At 58.4% G+C, this 17,939-nt stretch overlaps 6 protein-coding genes and 1 non-coding gene across 7 annotated transcripts; 2 read left to right on the forward strand and 5 right to left on the reverse strand.

Annotated features, from left to right (window-relative positions):
• Nucleotides 1-4,575: 4,575 nt before the first annotated feature.
• Nucleotides 4,576-5,379, reverse strand: L226DRAFT_542965 (uncharacterized protein; the record flags this gene model as incomplete). The annotated part of the gene is made up of 1 exon (XM_067682161.1): nt 4,576-5,379. The coding sequence occupies one exon, from the start codon at nt 5,377-5,379 to the stop codon at nt 4,576-4,578; it is 804 nt and encodes a 267-aa protein (XP_067540931.1).
• Nucleotides 5,380-5,871: 492 nt separating this feature from the next.
• Nucleotides 5,872-6,646, reverse strand: L226DRAFT_454385 (uncharacterized protein; the record flags this gene model as incomplete). The annotated part of the gene is made up of 4 exons (XM_067675178.1): nt 5,872-5,934; nt 5,994-6,116; nt 6,176-6,500; nt 6,567-6,646. 4 exons carry the CDS (start codon nt 6,644-6,646, stop codon nt 5,872-5,874), a joined length of 591 nt encoding a protein of 196 aa, XP_067540932.1.
• Nucleotides 6,647-6,832: 186 nt separating this feature from the next.
• Nucleotides 6,833-10,838, reverse strand: L226DRAFT_479073 (uncharacterized protein). Its single transcript, XM_067676827.1, has 9 exons — nt 10,511-10,838; nt 10,364-10,450; nt 9,722-10,311; nt 9,437-9,665; nt 8,821-9,372; nt 8,507-8,752; nt 7,774-8,450; nt 7,553-7,717; nt 6,833-7,499 (listed from the first exon to the last, which is right to left on the reverse strand). Exons 1-9 carry the CDS (start codon nt 10,686-10,688, stop codon nt 7,092-7,094), a joined length of 3,132 nt encoding a protein of 1,043 aa, XP_067540933.1. The 5' UTR covers nt 10,689-10,838; the 3' UTR covers nt 6,833-7,091.
• Nucleotides 10,839-11,004: 166 nt separating this feature from the next.
• Nucleotides 11,005-11,996, forward strand: L226DRAFT_530530 (uncharacterized protein). Its single transcript, XM_067679882.1, has 3 exons — nt 11,005-11,265; nt 11,337-11,839; nt 11,896-11,996. The coding sequence occupies exons 1-2, from the start codon at nt 11,152-11,154 to the stop codon at nt 11,817-11,819; spliced, it is 597 nt and encodes a 198-aa protein (XP_067540934.1). The 5' UTR covers nt 11,005-11,151; the 3' UTR covers nt 11,820-11,839; nt 11,896-11,996.
• Nucleotides 11,997-12,288: 292 nt separating this feature from the next.
• L226DRAFT_542968 (WD40 repeat-like protein) lies at nt 12,289-14,851 on the reverse strand (the record flags this gene model as incomplete). The annotated part of the gene is made up of 4 exons (XM_067682162.1): nt 12,289-13,361; nt 13,420-13,828; nt 13,886-14,072; nt 14,124-14,851. The coding sequence occupies 4 exons, from the start codon at nt 14,849-14,851 to the stop codon at nt 12,289-12,291; spliced, it is 2,397 nt and encodes a 798-aa protein (XP_067540935.1).
• A 231-nt stretch (nt 14,852-15,082) lies between these two features.
• On the forward strand, nt 15,083-15,174 carry L226DRAFT_t28. The gene has a single exon. It is a non-coding gene; the product is annotated as a tRNA-Arg (tRNA).
• Nucleotides 15,175-15,294: 120 nt separating this feature from the next.
• On the reverse strand, nt 15,295-17,816 carry L226DRAFT_479078 (copper radical oxidase; the record flags this gene model as incomplete). Its single annotated transcript, XM_067676828.1, has 3 exons — nt 15,295-15,443; nt 15,498-15,741; nt 15,791-17,816. 3 exons carry the CDS (start codon nt 17,814-17,816, stop codon nt 15,371-15,373), a joined length of 2,343 nt encoding a protein of 780 aa, XP_067540936.1. The 3' UTR covers nt 15,295-15,370.
• Nucleotides 17,817-17,939: the final 123 nt, after the last annotated feature.

The following is a 17,939-nucleotide window of genomic DNA, read 5'->3' on the forward strand; positions in this document are numbered from 1 at the left end:
TTTTTTTTTTTTGGAATCCACGTTTATTGCCCTCGAGGGCCGAGCCCTATGGTAGGCAACAATCTACCGAGTGTCTACTGGAGGAACGCGCGTGAAGTATCCCGGGTCGTAATGTAGGGGGGTGGGGGTGTAGGTGGGTGGGCAGCGATGCCGCGCTAGTAGCAGGGTGATAGTCTAGAGGAATGATTAGTAGTACAAGAGACGACAGAGGGAGGGAAAAAAGAAACGGGCGAGCGACGTCGCCCCAACGCGCACGGCCGCGCACATGCGGCAGGGATCCAGGTTCTAAACCAGCACCTGCGCTCTAACCAGCGATTGCGCTGTGGGACCGCAACAAGTGCACCTCTTTCTGCAGGGCTGGGGTACGCGCGCTGGGCAGACACCTTGGGACTGAGTCCCAAAACAACGCGGTCGGAACTCCCCTGGTCCCAACGCGGATTACAGAGCGACGCCGTCAAAGTAAGGGCTGGTATCGTGCAGGTGAGAAAAACGGGAGGTGGGGTGTTAGAAGGGGAAGAGGAGGGATGCGAGGAGAGGAGGGTGGACCCGGGTGCACCGTCCGGTACGTAGATGCTGTAGTAAAGGACGTGTCAGCGAGCGTGAGGAGCTATGAGAGAGTGGGACTCAGTCAGTCGTAGTCGACATCCTCCTCTGCCGGATTGGGTACCGCGAGATCGCCAAATACCGCGCGAAAGCGTCCAGTTGCGTTGATGTAGTTGAAGAGTGGGCGGACGGCGTCCTTGGAGTTGAGGAGGGTGGCGAGGTTGCGGCCAGAGAAGCCGAGCGGGCGGAAATGGACTGCGCGGTGTAGCACATATGTGGGGCAGGCGAGGAGATAATGCGCGACGGTCTCCGGGGCTTCTTCGCAGGTAGGACATGTGGTGGTGGCAGCTTTCCCAATGCGTGCTAGGTAGGTCTGTAGCGGAACGTGGTTAGTGCGCAGCTGAATGAGGAGATTTGCATGCCGTCGCGGCAGCGCTGCCACCAGTGTGCCATATTTCTTCGACGGGAGCGACTTGTCGACCTCGGCGAGACGGAGCCCTCGTCGGGATGTGCGCCACCGGTCCGCCGCAATCCTGTCGAGCTCGATCTTGAAGCCATGGCGAGCCCTAGTAGCGCTCTGCGGGAGCGTCTTGCGGAGCACCTTGGGAAGTTGCCGAGTGGGGGAAGAGCGACCACGTGCAGCCTCCTTTGCTGCTGCGTCTGCTGCCTCGTTGCCCGGTATGTCGCTGTGGCCTGGAACCCAGCGCAGCGTGAGTTTGAGGTCGGGGTGCTGCTCCTTGAGAGTACGAACAGCTGCATGGAAAAGGTCAGTAAGATACCTGCCCGCGCCGGAGGTGCGCAGCGATGCGGCTTGAATGGCAGCCATATTGTCGAGTGCGATCGAGGCGCGCCGGGTGTTGGTGATCGCGCGCCGCAGGAGCTCCACACCGAGGATCGTCGCAACGATCTCTGCTTCATAAACAGTGTGTCGCGTGGAGGGGCCAAGGTGCAGCCGGAGCGTCTGAGGGTGGGTGCGTCCTGGGGTGTACAGGACCGCAGCTGCACCAACACCGCCGTCGATGTCGGATCCATCAGTATAGACGCGGAAGGCGCCCTCACGTGCCCACCGGTTGTCATCGGCAGCTGCGGCCTCTCGGTCCTCGAGGATGTAGGTGCGGTGTCGGGGTCTCCACTGCGGGTGCAGTCGCGCCGGCCGGATCCGTTCAGTGTGTGTGTAGTCGAGCCATGGTCGGTAGGCGTCCATGAGCTCGTGGATTGCAGAGCGGTGGGACTTGACAAAACGCTTTCCAGCATGCCGGATATGGGGAGCGAGAGGATGGGTGTCGGGAAGGGTGCAGAGGCGGACAGCGGCGCGGTGACAGAGTTTGTCAACTAGCAGATCGAAAGGGAGAATCTGTGCATGTGCCTCAAGGGCGTCAGTGGGTGCGGAGCGCAGTGCACCTGTCATAGCGAGCAGCGCCTGCCGCTGTACTGCCGCAAGACGGCGGACATGCCCAACGGAGCCATGTTTGCGCGTCCGTCCAGGGAGGGTGCGGACTGGGGTGAGAAAAGTATCAGCAGCATACAACATACTCGGGACCACCACTGCCAGATACAGCCTCTTGACGGCGGACAGGGCCAGTCCGTTGCGCGCTGTGGCGAGGCGGCGAACTTGTGCAACCAACTTGCTGCCCTTGGCATATGCGGCGGCGGTGTGCTGCTTGAACTTGAGAGCCTGGTCGACGAGGACACCTAAAAAGCGCTGATGATCAGTGGGTGCGATGACAGTGCCGCTAGTCAGTTGGAGGGCCGGTCCGAGTCCTATGCGCTTCGGCTGTGCCTTGCAATTGACGAGGCCGAACTTGTCCAGTGAGTATGCAGAGTTGTGAGACGTTGACCAGTCCATCGCGCCTCCGGGGCGGTCCATAAAGGCTCGGGCCTTGTTATGGCAGATCGTGAAGGATTTCCCAGTGACAACGAGGGCAACGTCATCCATCGATCCCACTGCGGTTTCCCCTTCAGCGGTGTGCGCACTGTCGATGAGGTCGGAGTTGTAAAAAGCATAGAGTATGACTGAGAGTGGGCAGCCCTGATCGATGCCACTGACGATGTCGAAGAGGTCGGAGGTGTAGTCGTCAAACTTGAGGCGCGTCTTGCGTCCGGAGAGCTTGATGCGCAGCCACTGCACGTACTCCGGAGGGACTCCGCGTGCTCGCAGGTTGTAGTAGAGTCGCTCAGGTGAGGCCGCGGGGAAAGCCGACTTGATGTCTAGGAAGACAATGGAGGCGACGTCGCCTCGCCGCCACGCGTCCTTGACTGTCTTGGTGACCAGGTGAATGGAGTCGGTTGTTGTCCTGCCAGCTCGCCCTCCAAATTGGAGGTCGGCGAGTAGAGAGTGGTGTTCAGCCTCAAACACAAGTATGTCAGCAACGCACCGGGATAGAATCTTGGACATGCAGTTGAGGAGCGCGATCGGCCGCCACGCCTTGGCGACCGTGTAGTCCGATTTCCCTGGCTTTTTGATGACAACAGTGTCGGAGACGCGCCAGCGGTCGGGGTAGTAGTTCAGCGAGAAGGTTGCACGGAAGAGGGGCCCTAGGACAGGGGTGAGCGTGTCAGCGCAGTGCTTGTATACCTCATTAGGAACGGCGTCGGGGCCGGGGGCTTTGAAGGATCGGAGGGCCTTGATGGCTTGATAGATCTGGTCGTCCGTGATTGGGCGGAATGCAAATTTTGGCTTCGGAAAAGGACCTGTGGGGATGGGAACGGTGCTGCGAGGGAGAAAGAAAGTAGGGTGGAACTCAGCTGCCTTGTCATCGTTCGAGTTCAATGTGCGTTCGCGCCCATCTTGCGTTGGCACCCTTATGGGCGGGATGCGTGCGCTGCTGCCGTCGGTGGGTCCCCTTTTGAGAAAGCGGTTGGCGTCCCAGATGGTCTTGCCATCAATGGAGTCGATCCAGGCCTTCCAGTAATCGTTTTTGGCTGCGCGGATATGGTCAGCATATCGGTTGCGGTAGCGTCGGTACTCAGCATGTGCGGGGTGCGCCTTGTCGGCGCGATGCTTGAACGCCACACGTCCGAGACGCTCCTTCTCCTTGCGCATTTTGGTAAGGGCCTTGGACCACCATCGTTTGGCATAGGGCGTGGCGGCCGCGTCGGGGACGTGTTCAGTGATTGTGCTCTGAATGTCCTCCATTAGCTGGTCAAGGGCGTCGTCGAAGGCCGCGATGGAGGTGATATCTTTAGGGAAGTGTCGTGCAGAGATCTTGGCCGCGAGGGCGGTATCGAAGTCGTTCCAGTCGACGCGGCGGAAGTCCTTTCGCGCCCGCGAGGGCGCCGCTGTTGTGCGAAGGTCGATGGTGGTCTGGATGGGGTAGTGGTCAGTTCGCGCTAGACGCTTTTCATATGCAACTCTGCAGGAGTGAAGTCTGGTCAGTAATGTGTGAGTGCAGAAAACGTTGTCGGGCCGGGTGTGGTTTTTCGTGCGTGTCGCTTCGAGGGTCGGGAGACTCGGCGGGAGAGCCTGCTCGAGGTTGTGCCTGGTGAGGTAGTTGATGAGCACTTCAGCACGCCGGAGACTGTCCGAGGTGAACAGGTGATGGTTTGCGGGGTCGTCCCAGCTTGGGTGGTGGCGGTTGAAGTCACCCAGCCAGATCAGCTGGTCGTGGTCGCCATCGGGGTTGATCGCAAGAGCCTGAGTCGCCCTTGAAGCTGCATGTAGGGCGGTGTCGTGGTCGCCGTCAATGTACAAGTTGAAGAGGTGGACGATCGCATCCTGGGTTCGGACGGTGATGGCGGAGATGTCTGGGTGTCGTGCTGGGATGGGGTTCCAGGAGTTAGTAGACAGACGTGTGTTGACGAGGAGGAGCGAGCGCGTGCGGCTCGCCCCATCTGCGCCGTGGATCGTCGGATAGACGACCCTCCATCCCGGTGTGCTGGCGGTGAGACCCATGTGGGTCAGGCAGGGTTCCTGTAGAGCAATGATATCATAGTCAGTAATAGCGGGGTCACCTAGGAGGTCTTGCTGTGCTTCGTTGGACTTGTTGACGTTTTGTTGCCAGATCTTGAGGGTGGTGCTCGATGGTGTGCGATTCATTCAGTCGAGCCGGGGGGGGAAGACTGCTCGGGCTCGCCGTAGTAACGGTCGAGCCGGGATTGCATGGTCGGCCGGTCTCGTGGGCGGGTGGGGTCCCCAGCGTAGTCGGCGCGCGGGCGGGTTTGAGACCAGATGGTGGGTGGCGGGGGGGCGCGCTCGAGCTCGTCGTCCTCGGCAACCCATGTCTCCGGGTTGTTCGTTACGAAAAACCTGAAACCTACGTCAGCTTTACGGGTGATGCGTGCGCTCACCTTCGCTCGGAGCGTGGGGCAGCACCGGTCCCACGCGGCGTGTCCATCGACGCCGCAGTTTGCGCATCGATAGTCGTTCGGGTCGCGAGTGTCGCACTGGGACGTCGGGTGCGCACCTGCACAGTTGGCGCAGGTGTCGTGCGAGGCCTTGCACTCGCGCGCAAAGTGGTTGTCATACCTCTGGCACTTCGCGCAGCGCTTCGGTTCGTCGAGGTCGCGCCGCACGTGGATTTTCCTGCCTGCGAGCGTGAGTCCCTTGAGGGCCGCATTGGCTTGGTCAATCCCGGAGACAGTGAGGAGGAGGTAGGCGGTGCGCTGTCCTGGGAAGCGGCGATCAATGGGCTTGATCCAGTCCGCACGGACGATCGCATTCTCTTTGAGGTCGTTCACGGCCTCAACCTCACGAAGCGAGGCTGAGGCGCGCGGGTCGAAGTCGACGGGGACTCGTTCTGCTACCAGCTTGTAAGTGCGTTCTAGGACTTGCGCCGTGAGGCCCATCTTGCGCGCGAAGGGTTTAGCGACCGACGGCTTGAGGATCCAACGGGCCATGGCGGAGGACGATGCCGTGATGACCACATCATGATGAGGGAGAATTTTGGCGGACTCGAGGGTGCCACCGTTGGGTGGGCTGAGCCCGGTCTGTTCCATCGCGTCTAAGGCTTGACGTGCTCGGTCGAGGACTTCGCCGTCTTTGAAGTGTGCTCCATCTTCGGCGGTGAGCGTTGCACCGCGGATGAGGATCTGTCTCTGCAGCAGGTCTGCGAGGGTGGCAGCGCGACGCACACGCGCCGGTCTGAAACACTTGAGGCGATTCGTTGCTGGAGGTTGCCCGTTCCAGAAGAGTCGCCATCCTCCAGGTCGAGCTTTCCTAAACCGGAGGGTCGTTGGGTCAACGTGATGACTTTCGCACTTGCGACCTTGAGAGGCTCATACGTCGGTCAGGTGCATCCTACCACTCAGATTCATTCGGAAGCAACAGCAAGGGTGATCAAGCGTCCAAAATGACTCTTCCATACCATCTTTCCATAGCGAGGTATCAGCTCATACAGTCGGATGGTGATACTTCAGCTCCACGAACTCCCGACCCTCTATAGTTTCGACTACCTGTAAGAGATATCCTTAGCCTGCGTCCATACGCATCAAGATTGGCATGGTTTTCTCACCATGTCTTGAATCCGCGCCGGCATGCATACAGCTTTCTGCCCAATTCCGCCCGTCTGTGGCCCGTAAGAATGAGGCCGTGTCGGCACCTTCGTCCGTGCCTTCAAGAACGCACGAGCCATCTTCTGCCACACCAGACATCAGCGCACTCATCACGCACTACAGGAGACAAAAAGATACGTACATCGCTCTCCTCCGGGGTCAGTCTCTTCCGTACCAGCGGGAGCTGCTGATCCTCCTCCTGTTTCGCGTGCGCCAGAAACGCGCTAATAGCGCACGACAGGATGACGTCGTATTCGTCGCTCGTCCGACGGGCCACGTCCGCATCGTGCACGCACGCCTTGATCTCCGCGCTGTCCTCCTTGTTGCGCGCAACTGCGTCCCCAAGGCCGATCTGAGGGTAGTCGTTGTACACGGAGAGTTCCTTCGCCTCCCCGTGGATAGCCATCTCCCGGATGAGCGTGTTCGCGATCATGCCCTTTAGTTTACGGGAACTGGCACGGTGGTATCTTCACATGTTGTAGACGTTGTCAGTACACTTATACAGGGGGACGAACATTTGGGGAGGCAGATACCTGTCGAAGAGGTCCCGGACGTTGTCATGGTCGATTTTCATCTCCTGCGTGATGTCCAAGTAGCAGTCGCGCGTAGACATGGTCCGCAAAGCAAGCCTCGTGGACGCAGGGAGATCTAATGTCGGACTGCGACGCAGGATGGATGAGTCGCAGAGTATCCAGATTTGCAGGACTCGGACCTTCCGCTCGAGAGGTGCATCATCTTGAGTAACTTGGAGCAGTCAAAACAGCGGCCGAAGGGAAGAAACACATAGCAAGGGCTGGTTGATCCCGGATGACGATAGTATATATATACGGTACCGAGTGCACTTGTCATGACGGTAGTGACTAGTGAGACGCAGAGTCGACGTCATCCCCAGTGCATAATACGGTTTGAACCCCACCTCAACATACAAAATCAAGAGCATTTATACAACACAAGAGCATCTAACCAGCTGAAGCAAGGCCATACATAATATATCAATAACTTAATCATGAACGCAAGAAATAGTGCACCACGGAAAATCACCCGACCCCACCTGCGACCTAAATTTCCTCCGCCGCCGCACGTTTCCTCTTCCCCGGCGAAGTGCTCGGGTTGCACGAGGGAGGCGTGCTCGTAATGCAGACCTCGACCTGGCTCCTCGTCCTCGCCACTTTCTGCCTAGTAGGAGACTCGGGCGGATGTGCAGGCGCTGGGCGCTGGGTTCTCCGTCTCTTCGTCGCAGGCATCTCCGCCTCTTCTTCGTCTTCAGTGTGTCTGTCGAGTTGCGAATAGTCGGTCTCCTCTTCATCCTCGGACTCGTCCCGCTTGCGCTTCTGCCCAACGCGCGTCTTGCCGCCCTTCTTCGGGGTCCTGCCTGCGCCACGCTTCGAATTCTGGTCCTCGTCCTGCTCGAAGACATGGCACACGTCCACGCGCATCCCAGCCAGCAGGAGGACGTTGATCCATACCTACAGGCGCACCGTCAACCAGAAACCGAAGAAAAGATAGGAAGGCGGCCTACCTTCTGGTTCTCTTGCAAAGTGTCGCCGGGACCCTTCACCTCGACGAATCGTGCCCACTGTCCCTCCTCGTTCCACACGATGAGGTCCGGGACACCGCTAGTGCGCGACGCGTAGTCCTCGCACATGAGGCGGCATATTGCCACCAGCGCACTTGGGTGCAAGCACTGGCGGGCAGACGCGTCAGCAACCTCCGCGTTAGATATCGACGTATGAGACGTACCTTGGCAATAGTTACGAGGTCCTCTCTCGAGAACAGGTCCCAACGAACACCGATGCACAACACATCCTTGTTCTTGATATGCTCCCTCTCTACGATTTCCGCCGCCTGGCCCTGCTCGATCTCCTCGAGGCGCGCCTCAATGAGGTCCTGGCGCGAGTAGTAAAACGTATCCTCAGCTAGGTCAAGCGGCGCAGATTGGTACTTGGTCTCGAACGCCCCGGGAATGGGCGCGAAAATGATTTCCCAAAAGAGCAGCCCAAATAGCGTCGTGACGATGCGACCCTCGGAATGGAAGCCCTTGCACCCGTGCTTGTCCTCGTAGTGTTCCAGGGCGAGCTGCTCGACAGAGACCTCCTCGCCGTCGCGACCTTTCCAGATGGACTTACCGCCGGCTGATTTATCCGACTTGGCCCCCTCTTGCTTGACCTTCGGCGCTGGCTCTTTGCGATTCTTCCAGTTCAGTACTTCGGTGATCTGCGTCTTCTTAGGTGACCCGTTGACGACACGGCCTGCTCTGTCTAACAGAAGGCTATCTTCGCGATGACGTATCCTCACGCCTTCTACGTATACATCCTCGGCCTTTTGCAAGCTGCCCTCACAGATGTGCCGGTTCTCAGGAGGAATGTTCAGCCGTTTCTCGAGTCTCGTGAGTCTGCGCTCGAGCATAGGGCGGAACACTGCGGGTAACGTCAGTACGTCGCGTCGTCCCATAGCCAGCCTCAAGAGTACTCACCAATGTGCGTATCTGGATCCTTAAGAGCACTTACGACGACCTCCATTGCTTGCTTCAAACAATCGTCTTCATCCTTCAGGTGGGTCATGTAGACCAACGCCGAACGTTCGTACCACCGGCCGCGTCGGGCGCGGCGCCAACGCCGTTGCTCCAGGAGCAACTCAAGGACCTCGAGCTCATCACGATACTCCTTGAGGATGCCTAATGCGTACGCGCCCTTGCAAACAATGCGCGTGAGGATGTGTCCTGCGGGTGTGCCCGAAGCCCTTCAGCAAACTAGGAACGTAGGAGCGTTGAGTACGCAGGCCACCAACCGCAGTCAAATCGCTCGAGACCTCTCCGTCGGGGATCGTTCTCGCCCTTCTCCACAACCAAGTCTTTCCACCTTGGAAGAACTTGCTTCAAGATAGCCTTGACCTCGCGTGCATTCTTCGTCCGCACGCTCTCTTCCTCCTCAGTGCCAGCAAGTCCCTTCTGCGTGCTCCTTGTGGCCACGGGTGAATTCACGGCTTTCCTACCCTTGGCAGGTGTCACAGGAGTCATCCATCTGCCAGCTGTCGGTGCCGGCGTGCGACTGGCGGTTGAGCGCTCTCTGGCGCCAGAGCCGTTGGCATACGTGGGACCATCGAGAAACGCGTCCACCTCAGCTTCAAGAGCGAGGGCCTCTTCGTACGCCAGGAGGTCATCCCGGGTGACCCAGATGTCGGCCGTCCGCTGGTACGGGTAGTCGGCGTACGACCACTTCTTGGCGCGAGCAAGGATCGCAGGGGTGAGCAACTCCGGCGAGTGTTGTGTATGTCGGAAGTAGACGAGATTTGCGCGGCGGAAGAGGGCGACTACATCGCTGTTAAGGCGGATGCACTTCTCTGTCACGCGGTTGGGGCAACGTCAGTGATATAGCAACCATGGCACCGCTGCTCGCAGACGCACTTAGTTTCTCCATGGCGATTATGCGCAGCCGTTGAAGCTGCGTTTCATGGCATTGAGGAGTGCGCTTGAAGGGAAGCATGGACTGCGTGAGGGACTTCTGAGACTTCTTGCCGTCAAAGGGAAGCTTCGTCTGGACCATGGGCTCTTTGCCCTTCTTCGAAAGCTTGGTAAACGAGAGAGTACTCTGACTCGCAGACTCGCGGAGGATGGTGTCGATGTAGACGTCACGCTATGAGGGAGGGGCCGACTTAGATGGAGGCACGGACGGAAGGTAGGAGGACCGACCTTCTTAGCCTTGGGCTTCAGCTTTAGTTGCTTCACAATCGCTTCGAGCTCCGGCATAGTCATGCAGTCAAGGAGATCGAAGAGTTCAGCTTGCTCCTCGTCGTCCGCGAAGACGGTGTAGTCAGGTGCTCGAGGTGTGCTCGACGGAGTACTGGAGGAAGGCGGAGGGGGAGGTTCCAATTCGGGACTCAGCCGCGGCTCGGATTGTGCGTCCTCTTCGTCCATTGTGAGGTCGATAAGCTCAGGGCCATCCCTGTGCTCTTCTCCGATTGGCGTACCATGAGAATCCTTTGATGAGGAAGGGAAGACGTCCAACGGTGGTGGAATAGTTGATTCGGTGGGCTCGACCTTAGGCTTCAAGTTGGCAGGCTCGGGCAACTTCGAGAGTAGGACGTCGGGGATACAGCGGTCGTGAGGATTGACCTTCGGCTTGATATCCTCTGGTTCCGCCGGTACTCGGCCACAGAGAATATTCATCGCGTTGAGAATCCCCTCTGCACCTAGCTCTGACTCATACTTGAGATCTGAGACTTTGTACCATGTTTCGCCCTTGCGCAGGCAGAGACGACAGAAGAGGTACTTTGCGCTGTCTGCAACCACAACATGAAGTCGAGACACAACTCGCTGACCCAATATACGTACAGGGAAGCCTGTGCCAGGCCAAGAAGCACTGAAGTTCTTGCTCGGTGAACAACTTTGCTTCCGCCGAGATGACCTCCTTCAGCATGTCTACACGCGGTTGGGCGCGTAAGTCACAGGCGATGCAGGCTCGTGGATCGGGGGACGCACCTTCGAAAACGGCGACATACATGGACCTTCCGTCATGGTCGCGATCCCTCCTTTCATGCTCTGTTGCGCGGTCTGAATCTGTAGAGGGGAAGCCATTTGAGGTAGAATTCGCGTGGTCGACCCCTGACCAGTACACGAGTTTCGCAGCGGTGGAGGCGGAAGGGGACCCAAGGGCCATTTTCGCGTGTTTGTGGGGCTTGTCGCGCGGGTATCTTGGAAGTTCCGTTTGTCCAAATGTGTTGATGGTATACGTAGGTATCGGGTATACACTGATTACTGCGAGGACGAAGGTAGAGTAGGGAGCATGCAAAGGCCACAGTCGCGTTTGCAGTCGAGCCAAGACGCGACTCGGGCCTAGCGCCGGGCAGTTGTTGACTGCCTCGTGACTGTGACGTACACGCACGTGATATTACGTATACCGTGTGACGACCGGGCGCTGCGCGAACTGGATCGGTTGACCGGAGCGGAGGGGCTATGACACAGCGGAGGGTTCTCCCCGCCACTGCAGCCCCTCGCGGCCATGCTTCACTGCATTGATGCTTGGCCATGCACTATCCGTTGCAGCTATATCAACCCACTTCTCAGGGGCCCAGTCTAGTACCCTCTCTCTCTCCCCTTCTCTGTGAGTGTTCGAGCTCGCCATGACTCTCGTCCTCCACGCGCCCCGTCCTCGTCCCACCCATTCTCACCTCTTGGACTGGGATGGCTTTGAGCTCCCGACCATCGCACGGCAGCTTGCCACCCCTGACATCGTAGTATGTATATGCATAATTGCGATTCAGACCGGACACGAGTCGTTGACTGACCGCTCCTCTTCTGCATTCAGATCAAGCCCAGAGAGCTGCACCTCGCGTTCAACTGGGGCATTCTGCGCTCGCGCAATTTCAGCCGCTTCCGCAAGCTGAGGCTCTCGTCCCCAGGGCCTTCAGGGAAGAAGCTACCCGCTCTCTCGCGTTCGAGCACCATGGCCTCCGTCAGGACCATAACTATGACGCTCGAAACGGACGTTGGCGTCCTCATCACGCACCCCGTACGGCGCGAGACGACTTACATCGTCTGGGGAGCCCTCATGGCCGTCGAGTCCGCAGCCGCCAACGTTCCCCCACGACACGTGCTCGTCAAGATCGCCGTTGACGAGGAGGGTGGCGAAGACCTGCGCGAGGACGCCCGTCTGCACGAGAATCTAGCCGAGCGCGGCCTCACAGGCTACTACGGCATCTTCACCGACAGTATCGGGAGCACGGCCCTGGTCATCGATGACTTTGATGGCGAGCTCAGGGATGTCGAGTCTCCTATCCTATCCTCATGATATCGGCTGTACTCCTTTCGGTACGCCCGCAGCTAGTTGGGTCATCGCCTGTGCTCCTGACATCGGATCCCCGCAGTACTCTCACAGATTCGGCTACACTAAGCTCTGTATAATGCTCACATACCACTTACCTAACTGCGCTTCTATCATCTCTTGGTTGGACCTCGCCCTATGTGCTCTTCATTGTACACTTTGACACTCTTTACACGGACTTCGTAGATAGATTACACCCCTGTATATGCACACAACTGTACTTGTACGACCCTCATCCACTTGGAACCATGATATCAGTCATTCACAGCGAAGCAAGAAGGATACATACGCATAACACTATTCGCAGAGGTAAGTCAATCGCATACACATTGTAGAATCATCACACTGGCTACGGGCCAGTCCATCGCATCGCATGCATCACAGGTCGTCGACTCGTAACACCACTCAAGATCGCAACGCACCGCACGCAGCACCCTCAGTATCCCCTCCTCAGCCTCTCGTTCTCCTCCCTCAACATCCGATTCTCCTCCCTCAGCTCCCTCATCTCCTGCGCGAACTCGCCCATCGCCTCCCTCATCTCCCTCCTCCAGCTCCCGCCCATCCGGATCAGGTCCAGATGCAGCCCGACGATCTCCTGCTTCGTCTCCTGCCGGAAGTCGTGCAGCGCATCCCGCAGCAGCGCTTGCAGCATGTCCTGTGCTGCCCGCGCCTGCGGGGAAGGCGGCGCAGCAGGGTTACGCAGCGGCGACGGTACAGGGGCCCACGACGTCGACGCGCGCGCACGCGCCGGGCTGGGACCCGCAAACGAGCGTCGCGGTGAAACCTGCATCGCGAGGTTGTCCTGCTGGAAGCGGTTCGCGCTCGGGCGCAGAGGCGCGTCGTGCTCCGACTCCGAGTCGTCCTCATCACTTGTGTTGTTGGCGTTGGCGCGGGGAGCCTCCTCCGCGTCCGAGTCGCTGTCGTCCCCAGACGCAAATCCGACACGTTTGCCCTCCTTGCGAGGATCGTCGTCCTTGGCTTTGGGTTTCCCCTCGCCGGCCTTCACCCACTCATCCACCTCCGGCGTCCCAAGGCCGAGCGCAGCCCGTCCTTTGCCCTTCACCTTATAGCCAGGGATCGGCGTGATTGGCCCACCATCGTCTTCCATCTCAGGCAGATCAGGGCTGGGGGTCCGCGATAGCCGCGAAATCGCAGAAGAACCGGAGACACGCCTGCGCTGCGGCTGAACAAGCGGGGGCGACGCTGAACGGGATGACGAGCCCGAGACGGTGCGTGTGGAGGCCTTGCTCGCCCGACCGGCTGCACTTGCGGACGATGCAGGCCGCGTACGTGGAAGGGCTGCTGACACGGAGTCTGCTACAGAGACACGAGACGCGGTCGAACCAGTACGTGTGTGAGTGCGGGCTTTCGTGTTTTCAACCCTCTGTGCGCGCGAGGAGGCACGGGAGAGCACGGACGGCGCCCTAGAGACAGCTGACACGGGAGGTTCCTCTGCTGAAACAGCAGGTTCTTTCGCCTTCGGAAGGGCTAAAAGGTTCTCAACTTGTACTGTGATGCAGAACGTGAATAGATGGTCGGTTTTCAAGGAAAGTTGTTTGACACCCACCTGACAAGTCGCCCTCGTCTTCGTTATCCTTGTCATCAGCGATTTGTACAGGTGCCTTCGGGGGCGAAAACGCCTTCTTCTGGGCTTCGCTACGGGCGGCCGCAGGAGACTTCACTGCCGGAGGGCCTGTCCTTCGCGTACCAGACAACACTCTCCCTACAGGGGATCCATTGGACTGCCCGATTGAGGCTGTCCTGGTCATTGCCCTCCGGGGAGTGGTCGAGGTGAGCGCTGGCTTTGCTTTCGTAGCGGGCTTGTCTTCCCCAGCCTTCTTCGCATCTGTACCAGCCGTTAAGGCAGCACGTCGGGCGGCAGGTGCGGCCTTGTTCGTATCGCGCTGGACAAGAGGCTTCGCAGCTGTGGCCGCACCCGACTTGGCTGCTTGTGCCTCTCCAGGCTTCAGTTTCTTCTGCAGAACGAAGGCGTTGGATGACGGACAGATGGACATGGAGGAAGCTCCACGTACCTGTACAGATATCGCGATCACTTGGTCGCCGTTCTCGCTGACCGTCACGGACTTGGGTGGTTTGTCGAGTGCACGGAGGTCGAGGACCAAGAACTTGCCGTTCTCCGTGCCGGCATACAGAGCGGCGCCCTCGGCGGAGAACGAGAGGCATGTCAAGGGCGCAGGCATTTGCACCATGCGGAACAAACTGGGAGGATGTCAATGTGAGCAGTCATGACGAAAAGATGTCGGGACGTACCCCTTTTCCTTCTCGAGGTCAACTAGGCCAACGGCTCCTCCGCTGCAAGCAACCGCAACGAGTGTCTTGCTGAATGGACTGCAGGTAATAGCAACGATGGGACCAAGGTTCTTCTGGTCCTTATCCAGAGGAATAGTCTTGGCTGGGCCAGACGGGCGAGTGGTATCGTACACAAGAAGCTGCGAACCATGCCCAACCAGGAGACGGGTTCGCGAGTGCGGATGAAACGCACAGGTAGTGACGCTTCCACTACCAGCAGGGATGCCACGCAGGACGGTATGTGACACAAGGGTGAGGTTATGTACGTGTATCGCACGGGCAGAGGTGGACGCAAGGAGGGAGGAGTCGTTCGAGAGCGAGAGGGACGTAACCGAGGCTTTGTGAGTGTCGAATGTATGTGCAATTCTGCCTGTTTGAGTAGACGCATGAAGAATCTTCTGCCCTCGTGCATACACGACGGTGTTTCCGCGGTCCTTGGTGAGCAGAGAGATGGCAGGATCTGAGCCTTGCTCGGTGATTGGGGTGTCTTGGAGGGTTCCGGCCGTGAGGTCGTATTGCATGATGCTGCTAGTTTCAGATGCAATAAATATTGCCGAAGTCTCCGCGCTCCAAGCGATGCTGGAAGGTAGAGGAGGGACGGGACATGTGGGATCGGCAGTGGTTGGAGGGTGCTTGAGGGAGGAGGTTTCGAGTACGTAGAGGTTCGTGGGCGTGACGATGGCCGCCATCTTGGATCACGCAGAGGTCGTTCGTTTCGTTATGAGGAGCTCTCGAGGGAGGACAGTCCGAGTGGGTGGTGGACAATGAGGAAAGAGCCCGTTGGTGCCAGTCAATGGGTGGCGCTCCGAAGTTCATGTTCACACTGGCGCCGAAGCGACGCGTTCTCCCTCGTGACCGCGTAATATCGATTTTCACATCAGCGAACAATGTTATCATTTACAGGTTGGACGTACAGGTAAGCCATCGTGGCGCAATGGTAGCGCATCACCTTCCTAACAAACCGAACCGGCGGAAAAGGTGGGGGTTGCGGGTTCGAGCCCCGTCGGTGGTAGAGGTTAAATTCCCCTTAATGGCTTGGTTTTTGCTCGTGGAAAGGGCCCTCAAATGTGTCGTGAATGCAGGTTGAATGACACTGACACTGGAACAGCAAAAGCGATGAAGGAGATAGATTGCGGATACAAAGCTAACCACACGCGAAATCGGACACAAAGATTGAGCCGGACAGTATAAGACGTGCATCACAGCGTTCACTCAGAATCGTCCTCTTTCTCCTCCCCTCTTGACTTCTCGTACTGGTCGACGCTGGTCTTTTCAAGGAGGCTGAGCGAATGGGCTATCAGTAAGAAGACACGAGTGATGGAATGGCGGACTCACTTTTCAAGAGCTTCACGGTCTACAGGAGGACTCCGCCCGTCGCCAATGAGTAGCTTCACCCCGCTGCTTGGAACTCCGTCGACAACAACATAGATGAAGCCAGGGCCTGGAGGGTAGATGTTCCCGTTCGGCGGCGCAGTGATTGTCAACGTCGACTTGTCATCAGAGAGGGAACACTTGAGATAGACCAGGCGGGAATTTGCGTGCACCGCGTGCGTCACGTAGCCCAAGTCCATCAACGCGACTGGGATACCGTCAGAAGGTAGCACACCCCGCAGAGGCGAGCGACTCACCCTTGACACTAGCACCCTGCAGAGACGTCGACGGTAGCCGGATGTTGAGCTGTGCGGTCTGTCCAAACCCGAGCACTTTGGGGGCACCACCAAGGATCTGCGGTCGCTCCTTCTTCATGTATGACGGACCCAGCCACTCCACGCGATACTCGGTGCCGTACTTGACCTCGCTCCGGTCCAAGTTCGGGTTGCTACCAGCAATCATGATGTCGCCACTAGGCGTGAGCGTCGCGACAGAGTGGTACAGGCGTGGGATGTCGCTCGTAGGCATACCGGCCGAGGAGAAACGCTGCCCGACGGGGCCATTCGGGTCATAGAGGACAGGGGTGAGCACAGGGTTGTCTGCATTTGACGCACCGACCTGGTCGACGACGTTGCCATAGCCAGAGATACCAGAGCCCGCTCCGTTGACGATGAGCACTTCGCCGGTGGGCAGCAGGACTGCATCAGGCATTGTGCGGGCTTGTGGCATCTGCTCGACTTGCCAACCAATCGCGATACCAGCATCCGTGAGGACGATTCGCGAGCACTGGGACGACGCCGGATCCTGCGAAGAGATCTCGTAGCCGGGCTTTGTGTCGTCGACGGTAGACCCACCGCAGAGTAGGATCTCCGGTGTATAGTCGTTCTCTGGGGACAACGGCAAGAGAAGCCCAGTTCCAGTCATAGGATAGGTGACACGAACACCATTAGGGATGCGAGGCAACCTCCTTTCGGTGTTCGTCTTCCAGTCATAGATCATAGCGTCCCGGTTCGCGGCCATGAATACCCTGCCATCGGGAAGCGAGAACGCAATGGGAAACAAGTTCGAGAAAAGAGTGTCGACAAGGAAGGGCAGGTGAATGGGCAGGCCGTCCGACCCTGCGATGTTCTTCGGGGGAAAGTATTCGAGCGTAGGATTGTTGGTCGTTTGGTTGTTGATCCAGCCACCCTTGAGCGACCCTCCGATGATCATAGCGCTACCGTCAGAAATGCGGAGGACGGTGTTGTACCAGCGCGGACTGGCCATGCGAATGCGACTATGGTTCTCATAAATCCAACAGTCATCGACGTTGGCAGAGTCGCAAGGCTCGAAGATACGGATCGCCTGGAGTCCGTCGACGTCGCCGAAGTCAGCAGCAGCAGTGTGGTCTTCGACGACGGGGTTTCCGCCAACGTTGACTAGGGTCCCGTTGCTTAAGAATGTGCCGCCGGCGCAGAAAGAGTTCGACTGCATCGAGAGAGGCTTGAGAGCGTGTGTCCGGAGGTTGTAGAGTGCAGCCCAAGCCGGATGGCCGGATATAGTGAGCGGGTTGTGCTCCACTTTGTCGACGATGAGGGCATGAGTCTCGGAGATGATAGTCAGCTGCATAGCATGGACACCAGTAGAGCCGTTCTGAACCAGAGTCCATTCGTCCTCGGGGATGAACTTGGAGGACAGGTCGAGGAGAGGCGGGTAGGACGGCATGTCTGAGTAGGACACCTCCATGTTCTGTTGCGTCAGTGCCTCAGGCGGAGGCGGGCCTTGGGTAACCACGAGTGCATCAACGTCCATGACCACGTCCCTGGACGCGCCGCTCTTGTCTCCGGTGTTGACGATCTTGAGGGTGTGCTTGCCCTGAGAAAGACCGAAGGTCCAGAAGACGCGCTGTTGGCTCATCGACGCGTTGTTGTAGGCGTCGACCCGCTCAACGGGATTGCCGTCGAGATAAACTTGAGCGATGCCGTGTTTGCTGTCGAGGCTGCCGAACCATTCGATGCCGGTGCCGGTGAAAGTGAAGGACATAGCAGCGCCTGGCTCCGAGGTGAACTTCGCGCTCTTTTGAATGTACTTGGCGGCAAACGACTCGGTCCAAGTACCGGTGTAGTGTATAAGAGGCGACGAAGAGTCGTAGCTTTTGGCTCCGGGCGGAACATAATAGGGCGTGAACCTCGAGATTCTGGTCGAACCAGGAGTAGTGTGGCCGTGCCAGGCGGACTCCGCCGAGCAGATAGATGCAAGGAGGGCGACCAGCGTCCATGAGAGGAGTAGAGACCGGATGCCCATCGCGAGCGGGCGTGTTTTAAGTGGGCTGGAGGGGAGATGGTGGTGGTAGCAGCGAAGGAGGGCGACCCGCCGTTGCACCAGGATGTCTGCCGAAGCGCGATGAGATCTGTGCCAAACAACGCG

The sequence above is a fragment of the Lentinus tigrinus genome (assembly GCF_003813185.1).
Source record: "Lentinus tigrinus ALCF2SS1-7 unplaced genomic scaffold L226scaffold_3, whole genome shotgun sequence".
Lineage (NCBI taxonomy): Eukaryota > Fungi > Basidiomycota > Agaricomycetes > Polyporales > Polyporaceae > Lentinus > Lentinus tigrinus.